The sequence below is a fragment of the Fukomys damarensis genome, unplaced genomic scaffold, assembly GCF_012274545.1.
Source record: "Fukomys damarensis isolate Sample0158 unplaced genomic scaffold, DMR_v1.0_HiC HiC_scaffold_38, whole genome shotgun sequence".
NCBI lineage: Eukaryota > Metazoa > Chordata > Mammalia > Rodentia > Bathyergidae > Fukomys > Fukomys damarensis.
The window spans coordinates 47,016,411-47,035,584 of record NW_022900950.1 but is presented as its reverse complement, the minus strand read 5'-3'; the positions used below and the strand labels follow the sequence as shown (position 1 = coordinate 47,035,584).

Below are 19,174 nucleotides of genomic sequence, written 5' to 3'. Positions count from 1 at the left end.
GTTTTGGAAGGTGACTGAATCATTACAGCTCTAACTTAACTAGTGGATTAATCCATGGACAGACTCACAATTTGATGGCCTAATTGGGAGATGTTGGAAACGAGGTTTCCCTAGTTGTTGGGAAAGGGTCATGGAGTATGAGCGTGGGAACTTTATCTTGCCCACCCCTGCCTTTGTGCTCACTATGAGATAAACAGTTTTGTTCCTTCACGCCCTGCAAACCTTAAGGTTCTATTTCACGGCAGGCCCAGAAAACAAAATTAACCAAATGTGGACTAAAACCTCTGAAACTGTGAACCACAACAAACTTTCTCTCTTTCAGTCATTTTTATCTAGTATTGTGTAAGAGATGGAAAGCTGACATATCATATGATCCAGCAATTCTACCCCTACAGATAAGAAAATCTTTGTCTGCACAAAAACTTATATACAAATGTTTATAGCAACAGTATTCACAATAGGTAAAGGGCAAAAACCCAAATGTTCATCAATTGATGAACAATTAACTATGTAAAATATCCATGCAGTAAAATAGTATCAAAAAAGAATGAAATACTTATATATAACTAGTAAAGTTCAAGAATTTGTGAAAGACGCTAGTCACAAAAGACCACACAGTACATTAAATACTTTCATTTCTATGAAAATCCAAAGTCTATACATATGGAAAGACTGCTTAGATGTAGTAAAGGAGGAGGATGGGGGGTGACTGTAAAAGGATAGAAGGTTTCTTTTTGTAGTGGTGAAATATTCTAAAATTGTGGTGGTGGTTCCAAAACTCTGAATATACTAATATCCACTGAATTGTATCCTTTAAGTAAATGAACTATATGGCATGTGACTTATATTTCAACAAATCAATAGATTAAGCTTTCTATATCCAACAATTTACAGTAAATACAGAAAAAAGCAATACACACACTCACAGAGTTTGAGAAATGAAGAGGAAACCTATAGATTAAGAGAGTTAAAAGACCTATCAATTAATTATAGTAAGCAAGTCTTACGTTACTACTGTTAATTTGCCTGTAAAAAAAGAAATCTCTTTTATGGATATATAATAGATTACAATGGAAAGTAAATTTACCAATAAGAATCCTCAAAAAAAAAGTACAGAAACTTGACATGACAGAGTTGGTATTATAACTATTTAGTAAATGATTCTAGGCCAACTAATTTTCCATGATGGAAAAAAGATTCCTAGTTGATAATTTCTAGTTTTTAAGTTGGATACTGGATTCCTGAATATTACTGCTTCCAAACTTGTTATCCATGTTACCTATTTTGTGTGTAAAGCTATGTATTTTTTAAAAATGTTTAAAGGCAAAAAACAAAACAACAACAACAAAAAAACTCTTAATGCACTGTGTTAATAACAATTGTGACCCACTGACATTTTGGCTCCCATCTACTTCATTTGTGCCCACTAACATCAATATACCAAACTGAAGCCACACAAAGAACATCAGAGTTCAAATCAGAGTATCACCTAAAAAACACCAACAAGCTAACACCTCTTCAGTATCTATTTCATACTCTCCATTCATCTTCCCATACAGTATTACACTTGTTTTGAGTTAGAGAGTCTCATTTTAGCTTGGGCATGTCCAACCCACAATACACATGCGGCACTAGACAGGTAGTAATGTGGCACATAAAACCATAAACTTTTAACATTATTATTTTCAGTGGTATCTTCCATGACTCAACTGAATGACACTCATACATAAACTTTTCAGGTGATGAAGGAACACTCAGTAGGGGTGGGCACAGTAATGCTAACTCTGTCCACTCTACCCATCACAGTCAGAGTCATGGAAACCTCTGCAGAATAATATCACTTATTAAAATACAGTGTTGGGCTCCATTTTCAGGATATTTTCAGCAGCAGCTTTGAGGCAAATCAAAATAAGGCAAAAATCTGTGTTTCTAACAAGATCTGTGGTGAAGATGATGATGCTAAGGCCAGGAACCACATAATAAACTACACTCTAGGTTAACACTTAAACAAAATATATACCAAAACAATCAATCACCACCACATTAGAAAGCATGAAAATCCTACTGAATAGCTTTTCACTAAGATACTTATTAACAATGTAAATTATTCCACATACCTTAAATAGGTATATATTGGACAAATTGCATTAGTGCAGTATTACCTTACACAACAAAATAGAAACACCTTCGATGGAGACAGCCTGAGTTTGAATCCTTGTTCTTTCATGTGCAAACTTTATGATATTCTGGGATTCTTTCTGGCCTTTCTACTTCATTTTATCTAGAAAATGAAGTCAAACAATACTTCAGAGGATTCCTGTGACAAATGACACTGTGGTGGGTTTGTTTGTTGCAGTACTGAAAATTGAACCAAGTAGGTGCCCTACTGATGAGCTACATCCTCTATATCTACACACTAGTTTATACCTGGACATCCCCCAAGAGCCTCAGGAGCTCATAGGCTGGTCACAAGGGATACAACCTAGAAGGGTATATCTCCTTTCCCAGCTCCTCCCTTCATTCTCTCTACCTCTTGGCTGCCACAAGGTGAGAAGCTTTCCTTTGCCAGATCCTTCCATCATGTCGCTTTTGCCTGAAGCCAGACAAGCGTGCAAGGACTGAAATGTCTAATATAAGAGCCAAAGCCCCCTCTACTTTAAGGTTACAGGTATTGGGTATTTTGTCTCACCAACAAGAAAAGTAACTAAGATACCAGTCTTTTTTTATTTTTTAAAATTAGTTTTATTGGTAATTTTAGGTATATAATATTCATCATTGGAAATTTGTATCTTTACATAATATATCTTGGTTCCTATTTTTTCCCCATTCCCCTGACCTCTCTTATCTCCTCCATCCCTCCTTATTTACAAAGACTTTGTTTCCATTTTTTCATTTTCTCATATTAATTCCAGTTCCTTCTTTCCTTTCCCCTACCCTTCCCACTTCCCCTTCCCCTTTCCTTCCCATTTCACATTATCTATTATATCTTTGATCCTTATTTACACTTTCAGTTTCTCACACCCGAGAAACTATTCAGTATTTATATGTGTCCTATTTATTTCACTGAAGAGTATTACTTCACTGTACATCCATTTAGCTATAAATGTCTCTAATTTCTTATTCTTTTTTGGGGTGGGGGTTTGAGACAGGGTCTCACTATGTAGTTGAGACTGACCTGGAACTCACTATGTATCCCAGGCTGGTCTTGAACTCACAGTAATCCTCCTGCCTGAGCCTCCCGAGTGCTGGGATTATAGGCATGCACCACCACACCCAGCTAATTTCTCCTTCTCTATGGCTGAGTAGTACTCCATTTTACATTTTTTTTTTTTAAAGCACACATTTTCTTTATCCAGTCCCCAGTTGATGGGCAATTGGGCTATTTCCAAGTTTCAGCTATTACAAACTGTTGCTATGAACATGGGTACACATATATCACTGTGGTATGATTCTTTTAATTCTGTTGGGAAGATACCTAGGATGGGACCTCTAACCCTAGTTCTTTGAGGTATCTCCATACTGATTTCCACAGTGGTTGTACCAGTTTATACTCCCACCAGCAGTGGAGCAGGGTTCCTCTTTCCCCACAGCCCCAACAGCATTTGTTATTGGTTGATTTCATGATAACAGCCATGCTTTCTGGGGTGAGGTGGAGATTCCACCAGCCTTTTTTATTTTTAAAGAGGGTCTTGTTAAAGTTGCACAGGCTGGCCATGAACTTGGGATCCTCCTGCCATAGCTTCCCAAGTAACCAGGATCACCAGGGGACGCAACTGTACCCAGCTTCATTCATCGTTAATGGACACATCTCATACTCTCATATTTGACCTGTGTCAGGATCAAAGTTCCATCTACCTCTATATTGCTTCTACCCAGTTGTAGACAAGACTTATGCCATCTAACCATTATTACCTTGTGTCCATTCTAATTCCTGTCACCATCTCCCTGGTATTCACTGAAGACTCTGTCAAGTGGGGCAGTTTCCTTTCCAATCCAAATCTTAACAATTCCCTGTTAAGACTCCTTGTGTCTTCAAAAACTCTTCAAAGAGTCCAGTTCAAAAAGTCAGCCAGGCACAATCTGATGTTCTCTTTTTTCCCCCTTTAAATTTCAATTTTGCCATGGCTCGATTCTGTGACTATCCTTTCATCAAAAAACAGCTGATGCACCATTCCAACTAGGATAAATTTTGGATGTTTCACATTGCATTCAAAAGCTACAAAGTGCTCAACATTTCACATGAAATGAGTAGGATTTTACTAATAAGACACTGTTGTACACAGTTCTTCAATTTGGGGTATCCCTGTCTTAGCAGCAAAAATCCTTATTGACAACTTTCACAGATCCAATTTAAGGAACTGACCAATTTACCATTAATTGGCAATTTAACAATTGACCTAGACCCACAAAAATTACTTGAATCCCTAAACTCTTTGATTTTCTTCCAATCTACCAAGCCCTTCCTGGTTTTGCTTGCTTCTTATACAGTCCTCATATTTCAACACCTCTGGCCTTCTCCTCTAACTAGTTACCTTGGCAAAAAGTTAACCCTAGGTTGTTTAAATTCTTACTCTAAAAGTGCTTCAACAAAAAATCAAATTGCTTAACTTCTGTTATGGGTATTACAAATTCTAAGTCTCTAACCTCAAATACAGTCTCAATGTTTGCTATTTGAAAATCTTTCCAACCTTCCCTGGTTAGATACACAGAAAAAACTATAGTTCTCAAACCCCCTTTTCCCATATATTCCTCCTTTTCAACAGACCTTTTCTCCTACTGAGAAAAGAGAAACCAATAGACAGTAGCAACTACCTCAACTTCTTATCAGGCTCATCCAAATTTTCTTCCCAACCTTACTCCCCAAAACTTGTATCCTCAAACATCCTTTCCTCCTATCAAAACGATACTGCAAGAGGTGAGTGGCTATCTATGCTCTGACTTTGATATTCTCATCAATTGTCCCCTACCATTTCTCATCCTTTATTTTCCACTATTATGAATATACTCGTGTTTTTCATTAAAATTTTTTTCTCAATCTACATTATCTTCTCACTACTGTCCTCCTTAGCCAATATTCTTTAAAAAGTAGTCAATATTGTTTTTGTTTCCATTCTTTGTTTTGAGACAGTCTTACTACGTAGTTCAGGCTGGCCTTGAGCTCACTATGTATCAAAGAGTGGCCTCGAACTCACTGCAGTCCTCCTGAGTTGGCCTCCCAAGTGCTAGGATTACACAGGCATGCACCACCATGCCTGGTGATTTCCATTCACTTAATTCACTCCATCCAAAAATTCGACTGATGTTTCTCTTACCAAGATCAACTACCTTCTGTTCAAACCAACTAACTGTACATTCTCATATCTCCAACTTCCATATCATACTCCTGCTTTTTTTTGCTCTTTCGCTTTGTCTACCTAGCCATCTTGCTTTTTCCTGGACTTGGTCTATAACCCAGAGGCCCATACATCTACTTACCCTCCAAATCCATATATTTATATATGCTTCAATTACCATAACACCTGTACCATGTAGGTGTTTCCTGATGAATTCTGAAATGTGCAGTGATATATAACTTTCTAGTCAGATCATAATCAAATATCAAGTTTGTCTTTAAATATATGGAAATACCTGTATCTACTTGGTGTTGAAGTAGTACTGTTTATATTTTGCTAATTTAAATATATTCTTGGATACAATTAATCAATATATCAAAATATGAAAAGCAGTTTTGTTAGAACTGCTGAGTATAACTCACCATAAATTCACCTATGTAAAGTGTAAAATCCAATGGCTTTTAAGATACTCACTGAGTTGATATAACTATCATCACAACCAATTTTAAAACATTTTCATCATTACATAAAAAACTTGTACCCTTTAGCAGTCACTCCCCATTCTACCCATCCCCCACCTCAGTCACATATAACAAATAATCTACTTTTTGTCTCTATAGATTTACCAATATGGAGAAAAAATTTCAGATATCAGATTTAAATCACTCCTTCAAATGTAGCTTCCTGTAAATAAACTGCTGTATTTTTAACTGAACAGATTTTGGCTTATTCTTCAAGTAAATCCTACAACCTTGGATTTAAGCAGCTTATAATTTTAAGCCCAGATCTCTCTCCTGTGCTAAAGTGCCTCTTTTTTTTTTCTAAAGTGCCTCTTTGAACACTCTCCAGAAATCTGAACAAGTTCCTTATGATATTCAAAACTGAGCTCATCATTTTCCTCACTGATCTTGCTTTACCTACTGTTTTTACCCTATCAGTAATAGTTCACTCTCAGAATTAAGTACTCTTTGAGAATTAAGTGAGAAACATAAACAACTACGTTGCACCAACTGTGTAGTTATAAAGTAGGTAGTCATCAATGCTCAATGTTTGTTTCTCTTTTGTGTTTACAGATTGTAATCAGAATTTCCAACTTTAAATGCTATTGCTTCTCGTATCCACTGAGTGTTTAACCTCAATGATTTTTAGCAAGCTAATCTAGTCTATTTGGTATATATTCCTTCTTCCTAACCTCTTTTATTCCTTCTTAAAATGACTATTCAACTTCTAAGATTACTGATGTTTTGCTGTCTGCACACCACTTGCAGTAGACTTACATATTTTGTGATTTATGAACCTGAAGTATACTTCTCATTCTTGAAAGCTTGTTCAAAGTTTGAAACATGGTCTCTCTATATAATAATAATTACATCAAAAAAGCAAATGAAGGCTGGGGATTTAATCCAGTGGCACCACACCTGCCTCAAAAGCACAAGGTCCTCAATGAGTTTGAGCCCCGATAACCCCCCAAAAAAGCAAATGACCTAGAATCTAGACCAGTATATGTAACATTATGAATATATCATTATTACATAGTCACATAATATTCTAAATACAATCATATGCCACATAACATCAGCAACGAACCACATACATGTATGATGCTGAATTCATAGGTTATAATGGAGTTGAAAAATCCTATGTCCCAGTAAAGTTGTAGCCATTGTGACAGTAATATCAAGTGCAATGCATACTCAAGGGTTGTGGTGATGCTGTTATAAACAAACCTACTGCCCTGACAGTCATATAGAAAAGTATATACAGTACCACAATAATATAATATACTGCTACTAGTTTATTGTTATTTTTATCATTTTAGTATGTATTCCTCCCGACAAAAAAGTTCACTGTAAAAGAGTACACAGTGCATACCAGCAGTAACCTCACACATCTCACATTACTGTGTCCTCTTGACTGCATCGTGACCAGCTTTACCATTTAAGTTTGTGTGAGTAGACTATCACATTCACAGAATGACAAAATTACCTAATAACATACTTCTTAATGTGTCCTTGTGATTAAGCAACATATGACTACATATTCAAAATATTAATAAAATTATATTAAGTTTAAATAAATTATAAACTATATTAAATTTTCTATTTGGTATCATCTCTAGAAGACAAGCATTAGTTTCATCTAAAAAATGAGAAATTAAGAATGAATAGAAGCTGGGCGTGGTGGCACACACCTATAATCCCAGCACTCAGGAGGCTGAGGCAAGAGGATTATGTGAGTTCGAGACCAGCCTGGGCTACATAGTGAGTTCCAGGTCAGTCTCAACTACATAGTGAGAACCTGTCTCAAAAACTAAACAAACAAACAAAAAAAGAATGAATAGAAATCTCCAGCCTTCCTTTTCTATAGAGTCCCACAGGACCTGTTAGTCACAGTTTAAAAATGTATCAGGGAGTGGAGCTTAATAGTAAAGTTTATATATAAAAAGAACTGAAACTCCTATCAACTCCTCCTTGAGCCAGGTCTGGTACTTTGTTTTTTTCTAGGAATTCTCCCATTTCATCTAGATTATCCAATTTGTTTGTTTACAATTGTTCAAGGTATTCCCTTAGTAACTGCTCTATTTGTAAGGTTGGTAACAATGTCCTTTTTCATTCTGTATTTTAGTAAATTAAGTCTTCTCTTATTAGTCTACTGAGATTTGTCAATTTAGCTGACATTTTTCCAAGAGCCAACTTTTGGTTTCATTGATTTTTTTTCTACAGCTTTTTATTCTCTATTTCATTTACTTCCTTTCAAATCTTTATTTCCTTCCTCCTACTTGCTTTTAGTTTAGTTTTTGCTTCTCTTCCTAAAGTAGACAGTTACAGATTTGCAGACTTTCATTTTAATTTAGGTGGTTACAACTATAAATTTTCCTGAACACTGCCTTCAGTGCTTCCAATAAATGTTGGTATGTTTTCATTTATATTCATCTGAAAGTACTTTCTAATATCTACTGCTATTTAATTTACTCATTGATTTATTTAGGAGTATGGTGGTTAGTTTCACAGCATAAGATTGCCAAATTTATTTGTTACTTATTTCTAATTTCATTCCACTGTTATCAGGCAACATAGTACTTTTTATATGTTTTTAATTTGTTGAGATTTGTTTAACAGTATAACACAGAATGTTCCATTTGACCTGAACATCCTACAGGATGTTCCATGTTGACTTAAAAAGTTATATATGCTAGCTAGTTGTGGAAGTATATGCCTGTACTCCCAGTGCTCTTGGAGGCTGAGGTAGGAAGATTTTAAGTACAAGCCCAGCCTGAGCAACTGAAGATATCTCAAAACTAAAAAAATGAAAAGGACTGGGGATGTAGCTCAGTTTGAAGGCCCTAGATTCAATCCCCAGAACACATACCCTACCCACACCCATACCTATACACACAAAAGAAAAGGAAGAGTATGTTGCTGTTGTTGGGTGGTATGTTTTACAGATGTCTGCTACATAGTCAAACTAATCCAGAAACAAGGAACAAAAAGACAATGTGGTAATGCCATAAGGATTGACACATGGATAAATAAGACTGAGTAAGGTCCAGAAATAGAGCCACAAATAAATGATTGAATTGATTTTCAAGAAAAATGCTAAGGTAATTCAGTAGGTGTTGGATGAACACCAAGCCTTATCTACAGTATATACAAATATTAACTGAAAATGAATCACAGACCTAAATGTAAAAGGTGAAAAAGATCAATTCTAGAATATAGGAGAAAAATAATGCATAACAGAAACTTTGGGATAATTAATAATTCTTAGAACATAGAAAATACAAACCATAAAAACAAAATCGGTAAAATGTACTTTGAAAGGGTACAAGCTTTTGCTCTTCATAGGATACTGATAAGAAAATAGACTGAAAGAAAATATTCACAATCCATATATATATATATATGGCAAAGAATTTGTATTTAGATTATATTTTTAAAAAACTTTTATGATTTTATAATTGAGATAACCTAAATTTTAGGCAAAATTTTTTATAAAAAGATATATAACTGGCCTAAAATTAGCATTTTTTGAAAATGCCAGACATCATTAGTCATCAAAAGAATGCACATTTAGAGCTGGGTTTGGTAATTCATGTCTATCCCAACACTCAGGATGCTGAGGCAAATGGATTGTCATAAGCTTGAGACCAGCCAGCCAGAGCTACATAGTGAATTTGGGGCAGCCTGAACTACAAAGCAAGACCCTGTTTCAAAAAATTAAAAAAACAAACAAACAAAAAAGACAAATTTAAAACCATAATTTCATTACACTCACTTAAATGACAAAAATTAAAAAGACTGCCAACACCAAGAATTGGTGAGGATGTAGAACAACTAGAAATCACATGGTGGGAAAGCAAAATAGTACTACCACTTTGGAAAAGAATTTCAAAGTTTCTTATAAAATTAAATACATATCAAATGACCTAGCCATTGTACTCCTCAGTATTTATCCCACAAAGAAACAACACAAAGACCTGTAAACACACAATCACAGTAGTTTTACACATAACCAACAAAAAACAACACAAATGTTCAGCACAGATATGGTAGATTAAAAAAAAAAAAGTAGTATATTCACAATGAAGTATGAGTAGGAATTAAAAAGAATGAACTCCCAATACACAAAACAGTAAGTAATGTTATATTAAGCAAAAAAAAAAAAATGCCAGCCACAAAGGAATGTGTTATAAAATTTTCATAAAATTCTGGAAAAGGCAATCTGTAATGACAAGAAGTAAATTAGAATTTGCCTATGGCTGGAAATAAGAGAAAGCTACTGCAAAGGGACATGCAGGAATATTTTGGACAGACAAAAATAGTCAACATCTTGATTCTAACAGTATTAAAAGGCGTAATCATTTGTCAAACTCGTCAAGTTGAACATTTCCATATTATTAGCTCTATAAAAATGTTCATTATTCTATTGGAAAGTATTAAATTATTTAAACTCTTCCTAAATCATTTTGCTTCAAAGATAAATTTCATAATATATAATTACCAATATGAAATTTTTGTTCTGTTACTACTATATTGTATACTTGGAGCTGAGTTATCACTGTGGAAGTTGATTTACCCTGTAATTAAAAAATTTTTAAACAAGTAATAAGTAACAACCTTTAAAAGTATTGTAAGTGAATAAAATATACCATAATGTTTACAGGACACCTATTTTACCGCTGTACTTTTCATATCATGTTCTAATATAATCAAGAACAAATGGTAACTTTATTTATTATATTGTTAATAAAGATAAACAAAGTCTAGCAGGCAAAACTGAAGAATAAGAAGCTGCTGAATCTCTCCCAATGATCCCTAGAACAACAACCAGATATTTCCTATTTATGAAAACAAAACAAAACCAAAAAAACAAAAGGAATCATATTCTGAATATCTACAGCACCCACACTTTATTTCCCAGAATCATCTTAATCCCTTTTCCTTGATACAAGTCAGCTGAGACACCAATTTCTTCTCTCAAATACAACCAGTGAAGAAAGAGGGGGACAGAATTTCAAGCAGATGAGTGCTATTTCCTTAGACTCTATAGTTACATTAGAATTTAATACTTGGCAACATTCACAGTTATTAATTAAACTAAAACAGTGGTCCAATTTTTTTTTCAAATCTTGACCTACACAGAAAATAATTATTATATAGCACACTGAGCTAAAGGTATAAGGGTGCATGGGCTCCACAACCCAAGTCCACAGTTGACCACCCTCTCTGGAAGGCACACCAGAGCAAAAACTGATCTAACGAGGCTCTTGCCAATTCTTGGGATCACCAAGACAAAACCAAGGAGAGTTCATCAAAATGGCTGTGCACTGTGGCCAGAAAACTAGTGTAGAAAAAAATTTATCTCTGCTATTTTAATCTACAGACCTTAGTCTAGCCATGCAACTTCAAGTCCTAGTTCATGTCATCTCTATTATGAAGGCTTCCCTAATCTTGGAGGCTATAATTTACATCTATCTTTCTATGTTTCAAACCACCTTCATTTTCATTAAACTATACATTCCATCTTATAGTTACTGAAAGCTATATTATTGACATTAGTAGATTAAATACCTCTTGAATGCAAGGATCTTGTTTCATTCATGTTTATTTCCCTATGCTCCACAATACTGAAAGGAGGTAGTTTGCACAATACATGTTTGTTCAATCTGAACTCGGGGTGAGTCATTCTCAAGGACAATGCTGCTTGCACTATACCATAGCACACTCTATACCTTGTGTACTTTTTCCCTTTGTCTTCAAAATTGGATTTATTTAGCTCTAAATCTCTCAACTCTCCCACTTTTTCAATGTTTCAAGAGTTCCAGACAATTCAGACCCACAACCAAAAGATTTAGAAAACAAAAGCAAATGTCCAGTCACTGTAGAACTTTAGCTTACAAATACTAAATCCTTTTTTCCAAGCAAAAACTTCATGCCCAGAACTCAACACAGAACCAAAGACCACACTATTGTTACTAACTATAGTCCTCTACAGTAAGTTTAAATTGCTCAAAAGAGTGAGGAAACATTTTAAATGATCTTTACTTCTGCTTAAGGATTTCAGGCAGTGACAATTTATTCTCATTACACAGGAATAAATTTACATTTCTAGAATGAAATAAGGTAACCCTACTTGGAAATTATTAAATCACAAACTTCCAACTCAAGATTTGTGAATATACCTAAATGCTAAGATTTTCACATTTAGAATCATTTATTTACATTTTTCCTTCTAAAAAAATTTTAACTGTTAAATAATAGTTGTTAGGTAAAAAGAGTCAAAAACCAGGACCAGACGAGGACTATAACAAGGCTTTATTATGGAGAGGATCTGCTAGGCTGTCTCTGAACAAAGAAAAGAAAAGCAACATGGCAGAACAGAGAGCTTCTTTTATAGGAGCAGGGTGAGCTGGGGTGGAGTTGAATGAGGTCATATTAAGAGACTGGAGGAGCCTGTGACATCACTAGGAGGGACTTATGACATCCTTAGCTGCTAGGAGGTAGCAAGTATCAGGTTACTCTTTTGGCGGGAGAAGAGGTATGATGGGAAGAAGCCTGCCTTTTGTTGGGAGAAGCCATGTTTTAACATGGAGGTTGCTATTCCATCTGGCAGCCATCTTAAGGGAAGAGAAATCTAACATTTCAGGCTTTTTGTTTTATGGTTATTGGGTGAAGGTCTCTTCTTCTGGAGCTTCTTCAAGCAGACAAAGGGGCAAAGGTTGGGGCTAAACCTGAATCTGGGGCAGCAGTAGGTGGGGGCTTTTTCCCTCTGCCACAGTGGCTAGTACACCGCCAGGATGAGTTCTGTGATTGTCTGACTCGTAAACGCCCTCATGTGTTCCTGCAAGGAATTCTGAAAACAGTGAAGCAGACAGGGCCCTATCATGATTAAAAGGCATATATAAGCCAATGGACCCAAGAAGGAAATTAGTGAAGGCATAATTTAGGGAAGCCAGGAATAGCTCTGGTCTATTCCCCAAGAATTCCATTGTCTTTTTCCGCTCTTCTATGCATTGCTGTAATTCTTTAACCTTTGCTTTAACATCCGTGACTGGTTAACAAAATAACAGCATTCTTCACCTAGCACCTGGCACATTTCCCTTTGGGCCACTGTCAGCAGTTAAGGGCCCTTCTATTTTGTAACATGACTGCTGCTAGAGAATTTGATCTTGTACTGTATTTAAGGACTGGATTATTTTATCCATGTCTTCCAAAATCTCTATGGACAGGGACTGATAGAAATGTATGGGTGTAGAAATGCCTGCTATCCCTGCTGTCATCCCAGTGAGGACTCCTGCTCCCATTAAGAAGGGGACTAGACACGGAGCTGCCCTTTTTCTGATTGTATTCTGTGGGAGAACTTGTTTAGACACATGGGCTTCTGTATAGATGGTCATGGGAGGGCTAAGGAAGTATATGTAACAGAAAATGTCAGACTGATTGAGGCATCAAACAGAATGCCTCTTGATTACATATGAAGTACAGGTCGTTGGACAAGTAGATTGGGTGCTCTTCTGAGATAAAGAGGGAGCAAGCAAGGCAAGTGATGTTGTCGTTTTGGCCCGTGTATGACAGGTTAGTGGTCTGTGTAGGGAATGGGAGACCCATAGCGAAGGGTCCCAGAATTGTGGATAAATTGACATTTGAGACAGACAGGTTAAAATCTAGGGGCATGGGAATTGGAGTGAACAAGTGGGGGTAAACGGACATATACATCCAACAGTCTGAGATATTGACAGGGAGACAGTGGAGGGTGGTATTAAATAAGGTGTTGTAGCCTTTTTGGAGACTAGGTTATCTGGTTTACCACTTAGAGATCTATCCCTTTATAGGGAGGTGGGGTGGTAGGCTTTGAAAGTCTATCACTAGTGCCTGTTCATTGCCTCTTTTGGTTATTCTTTTCTGCTGGGTGTTTAAGACCAAGTTTAAGTGAGACCTGAACCTATCTTAATCAATATGAACATCTTGCTATCTATCAAGGTCAGTTAAATCTTTTTAGACATTATTTTGGAACCATGCACAGAGCCTCTGAGCCTGTTAGCCATTAGGATGGGTCACGGGCCTTGCTTGACCAAATGGCTCTCGGTGAAAGCGTAGGAGATTTTTTCTCTTGGTGACCCTCTTTTGGCACATATTACCTTTGTCCTCTGGTATCCAGCAATCTCCCTGCTCAGGAGGTTGGGTGACTTACCAAAGATGTAAGGCATTAAAGAAAGGTTCCTTCATACCTTGGATCTTTGATAACCTTGGAGGGCCAGGGCCAAAATACTGGTGGTCTTCTTAGCCCAGTTATCTTTTAGTATTGGTCTCTGCCCTTTGGTGGTTGATCACCCAGAAGAGATGATCAGTGACATCAGTAGTACACTAGGAGCAGTGAGCTTAACTATCACAACTTTATCTGGATAGCAAGCACCCTGGAATCTACAGTATAGAAGACTATTATTTTTATCAATCATGGTTGTGCTAGTAGTTGATTTCCTATAGAATATCAATAGAAAAAACTTTGAATCAGTAGCCACACATAATAATAATATTTTAGCATGACAATCATATTACCTTTGCAACAAACTTAGACACATATCTTAGTATAAAATAGCCACTGTTAAAAGTATTTATTCCCCTCTAAAAACACATTAAAAACAAAAAACCGGAAACTCATACTAAGTTATTACCTTTTGATAGGATGCAATCTAAGGAAAGTGTATATGGGTCTACAAGTGTACCTGTAATCTTAAGTAGATGGAGCAGAAGAGGACAAATTCCTGAATCAAAAGGTTATTCTCATAATATGTTGGAAAACCTGTATAGTCAGAAAACATGAATGTATTTTGTACACCAGAAAAGTAGCAATAAAAATTATTATAATTACATGAAATTTTATGTCCTATAGAAGCCTGTTACCAAAAGGATTTTTAAAAATAACTCCTCGTTTTTCCACAGAAAATATATTTTGAAATTGACCATTATAAACACATCACAATAATATATTTAGAACTCAACCCTTTGATGATAACCAATGTAAACATTTTATAACATATTTAGCAAGGTATATCTTCCCATAAGGCTATGAAAATTACTGGGTCTCCCATTAGTGAATAAAGACCAGAATAAATTTTTCTGAGCAACTGTTTCATTATTCACCAACAGGAGTCTATCCAAACATAAAAGTTTATATTTAATTATCTTGACAATTTTTTAATTAATCTAAAACCAGGTTGTAGAAATTAACAATTTATTTGTATTTTTACTGTCATTTTGATCAAAAAGTATAATTGGACAAACACTTTCAAACAACTGGACAGACACAGACAAACACAAAAGACAATTTATGAAACTAGAGTGCACTCAAATATATTTGGCCAATTGAATTATAACCTCTTTTAATTAAGACTTGTCAAAACTTTTGCAGGTTAATTAACAAAGATCTCTTGTAGAATTAGAATCAGAAGGACTGTAAATGTAAACCTTTTAATAACAAACTTGAAACCAACAAGCAAACATATATATTTCTTTGATAAATCACTTCCGCGTATCTTTTCAACATACCTAGGCCTTCTGGTCTTGTGTATCTCTCTTTAGTCTTCTAACAAGACAAACATACAAAATCTTTTTATATCAAAAGTATATCCCCTTTATTTGTAGCCTTTTAAAATATATACATATTTTCATCTCATTTACTATAAACCTTTCATAACAAACTTTACTTGTTAAAATTTTAAAATGTTCCCTTTTTAAATTCCTGTGTTCAAGAAAGTACAGAAAGAGCAAGTTAACCCTATAATTACAAAGTGAGATCTGTAATATACAAAAAATGTTTTAAGCATACTAATTAAACATTTCTTTAAGTTGGAGATGAAAGGTACATTTTTCAATTAGCCAGAGGAGGGAATGGTAACAAAGTTCCTGCCTCAAGGTGGGTGTAGGGTCAAGAACAGAGATTATTTATGGTGTCTAGTGACATCTGAGAGACAAGGGGAAAAATGAGAACCAAGACTGTCATGTAAAGGTACAAGATCCCAATAATGAATGTAACTGTACTGTATACCTAAAATGTACCAATAAACTCAATTAAAAAAAATAGTGACATCTAAGATACAAGAATAGCCTATTATGTCCTGTAGTCCTAGAATTTATCTCTGCCTTAAATGAAATGTAGAAAAATGTTTAACCTTGAGATACAAAGACCCATTTACTTTGTAAGTAAAACAAACAAACAAACAAACAAACAAACAAACTTGTACTGTTTTAGAAACAAATTAATTCCCAGTTGGCTTACAGATATAAAAGGAAGTCAACAACCCATTGAAAGGTAAATTAATTTTTTATACAAATAAGTAAACTTGAATACCAAAGCTAGAAGAAACTCACACACCCATTTTATAATAATTTTAAGCAATTAAGTCCAAACACTAACATATACAAGAATAAAACAGCATTTACCAAGGCGGCCTCACAGGCAGAACCTTTTATAAAGCAGTCTGCCAGATAGTAGTCACTTTGGAGTCTGGGCTGAGGTCTGGATGAGGGAGTCAGTTGGAGCAAGGACAATGGGGCGGACGACAAGAGGGGTGGATGAGAGTTAGAGCTAGAAATACCTGAGAAAGCCAACAAGTTTGACAGAGAGAGAGACGAGAAAGAAGGCTTGTAGGTAGGGGATTTCTGACCATTTGGCATTGCATTGACAAAAATTGCATAAATTGCTTTACTCAGTATGTTAAAACTGAAAAGTGTCATTTTCGGGCCACTGAAATTTATTATCTAATTTCTACTGAGGTCAAACTTGGTTGCAATAAAAAATGAGTCATTTTGGCTTAAAGCTGGGTCCCAACAGTTCAAGGAGACAACATTGTGCCAGGAGGCAGCCAAGAGGCACTAAGGGAGGGGGTTTGGATTGTTGGGCACCCCTGTTAGGGCAGGTTAAGAGGGAATTAGTAATTCCCTATGAGGAGGGCAAAAGAGATATTTCCCCAGCTAGTCCCCAGAAGGGGAGAGAGAGAGGAGTCAGGCTGATGGGGCATCTTCCAGGGGCATGGTCCTAGGCCCAGTGGCCTAAGAGGGTCTCTCTGACCAAACACTTGGATTTCCAAGTACTCTCCAGAGGGAGAGGAGAACGAGTCATAGTACCCGAATAAAGGTAAGCTAACTATCTACTCACTCTGAAATCTGTAACTGGTGTGGACATGAGTTGTCAACAACAGCAAAGGTAGAAAGACCCGAGGAGGTACTGGCTCAGCAGATGTGGTCTGGGGGAGGCAGCTGAAAGGTTAATTGACCCCGGCCTATGGGGGACTGTCACTTAATGGACAGCCTTCTTTCCGGGTTTCGGCACCAGATATGTTAGGTAAAAAGAGCCAAAAACTAAGACCAGACCAGGACCATAATAAGCCTTTATTGTGGAGAGATCTGCTGGGCTGTCTCCGAACAAAGGAGAGAAAAGCAACATGGCAGAACTGAGAGCTTCTTTTATAGGAGCAGGGTGAGCTGGGAGTTGAATGATGTCATATTAAGAGATCGAGGTACCGGTGGCATCACTAAGAGGGGCTTGTGACACCCCTAGCTGCGAGGAGGCAGCAAGTATCAGGTTACTTTTCTGGCAGGAGAAGAGGCATGATGGGAAGAAGAAGCCTGCCCCTTTGTTGGGAGAAGCCATATTTTAACATGGAGGCTGCTATTACATGTGGCAGCCATCTTAAGGCAAGGGAAATCTAACAATAGTAAGGAGAGTAAACAGAGATACAATAAGTGAACACTTAACCACTAATGGATTATTACACTAATAAATGTTATCAAGTACCATTCCCAAAATATGCAATTAAAGACAGTCACCAGTAGTCACAGCTACTCTTGGTCTCTCTATTCTGGAGGCTGAAGCAAGAGGATCACCATGAGTTCGAGGCCAGCCTGGGCTTCACAGCAAGTTCAAGGCCAGCCTGAACAGCATAGCAAGACCCTGTCTCAAAAAACAAGAAAAACAGAAAACCAAAACTATTCAATAAAAATACACTTTAAGCCTTTTCCTGTATTTTTCTGACCCTTGTTTAAAATACTAGGTGCCACAGTTAAAAAACATTTCATAAAATTGAAAAAGATTTAGCTAACATGGCCATACTTCTAAGGCTATGTAATTCCTTTTTTTCTTGAAGATTTATATGTTGAGATTTAATTATTTTAATGCAGGTCCAGGTACCTTCATACTCATCAACTCAGCTTTCTCCCTCAGTCTATTATTATAAAAATAACAACAGTGTTTATCTTAATATCCTCTGTAAACATGACAAAAATATATTGTAGTTGGTTCTCTACCTCTTTTAGGATTCTGAGACAACAATTGCAAAAGAGTATACACTGTTTCAATATAAGAGGGGTCAGGAGCACAAATTCAGAGCTGTCTTACTTACCATTCTAATGCTCCTATATGTATCTGATAAGCCCACTTCATTGTTTTAAGTTTCTGCAGTCAACTGGAATACATCAGGCTATCACAGAGACACAAAGTAATATTTTTATGATAATCCATGGTATTCCTTAGTCATTTTCATTAAAAAAACCTCACTATCAGAAATGAAGAAGCCTTTATTTACATAAAGTTCATTCATTCAGTAATAACTTCTATTATCATCTCTGGAAGTTAAAAATTAACCATAGAATGTTATCAAGGAGATATGATTATTCCTTTGTTGAGGAGAATACTTAAAAATACTATCAGTTTCCTGTATCACATCTCATATACAAATAATTGACACAGACAGCAGTGTTCATTTTGGTCTAAAAGTTATGCGGTAGGTATGTGAGGAAAGGTATTTTGAGGAATGCAAACAGGATCTATGCAGGAAGAAGGGTCTCTTTCCAAATGACTTTAAGTCAATTTTGTTTCCAGAGTTGGAGGCAGGAACTCAAGGGGCCTTTCCAAGTAACTTTAGTTTGAAAAAAAGTCTATGGCATTGAATGTAAAAACACCAGATGCGCAAAATGTCACTTCTAAAAGTGTACTTTAAAATGGGTATTTAATTTATATGACAATTGTTTGGGTTTTCAAGTGGAATAACCTTATGAGTTATTCCATATGAGTTTTTTTCAAAAGAAAAAAACATACTGAGACTATCATATGCCTTACCTTTTAAGCAAATACAGTATGTTAAAATACTGGCAGATGAGGGGGCTGGGAGTTTAGCTCAGTGGTTCTGCCACCTGCCTTGCAAATGCAAGGACCTGAGTTCGATCCCCGCTACCAAAAAAATAAAAAATAAAAAATATTGGCAGATGAAACTTTGATAGATCGTGCTTTAAAATAATCTAGACATAATTAAGACTGTCCATAAACTATAATGTAATAAAATGGTA

At 36.0% G+C, this 19,174-nt stretch overlaps 1 protein-coding gene across 2 annotated transcripts in view; it reads right to left on the bottom strand.

The window, feature by feature from the left end:
* Kpna3 (karyopherin subunit alpha 3) overlaps nt 1–18,258 on the bottom strand; it is a 59,708-nt gene extending 41,450 nt beyond the window's left edge. Inside the window, exon 1 of one of the 2 annotated variants that reach the window (XM_010636965.3) lies at nt 18,232–18,258. In XM_010636965.3, the coding sequence (XP_010635267.1) occupies nt 18,232–18,234 (3 nt within the window). In that variant the 5' untranslated portion in view covers nt 18,235–18,258. Of the gene's footprint in view, nt 1–2,162; nt 2,185–18,231 lie in introns of those variants that run through there. The other variant, XM_010636966.3, reaches the window with a different exon arrangement.
* Nucleotides 18,259–19,174: the final 916 nt, after the last annotated feature.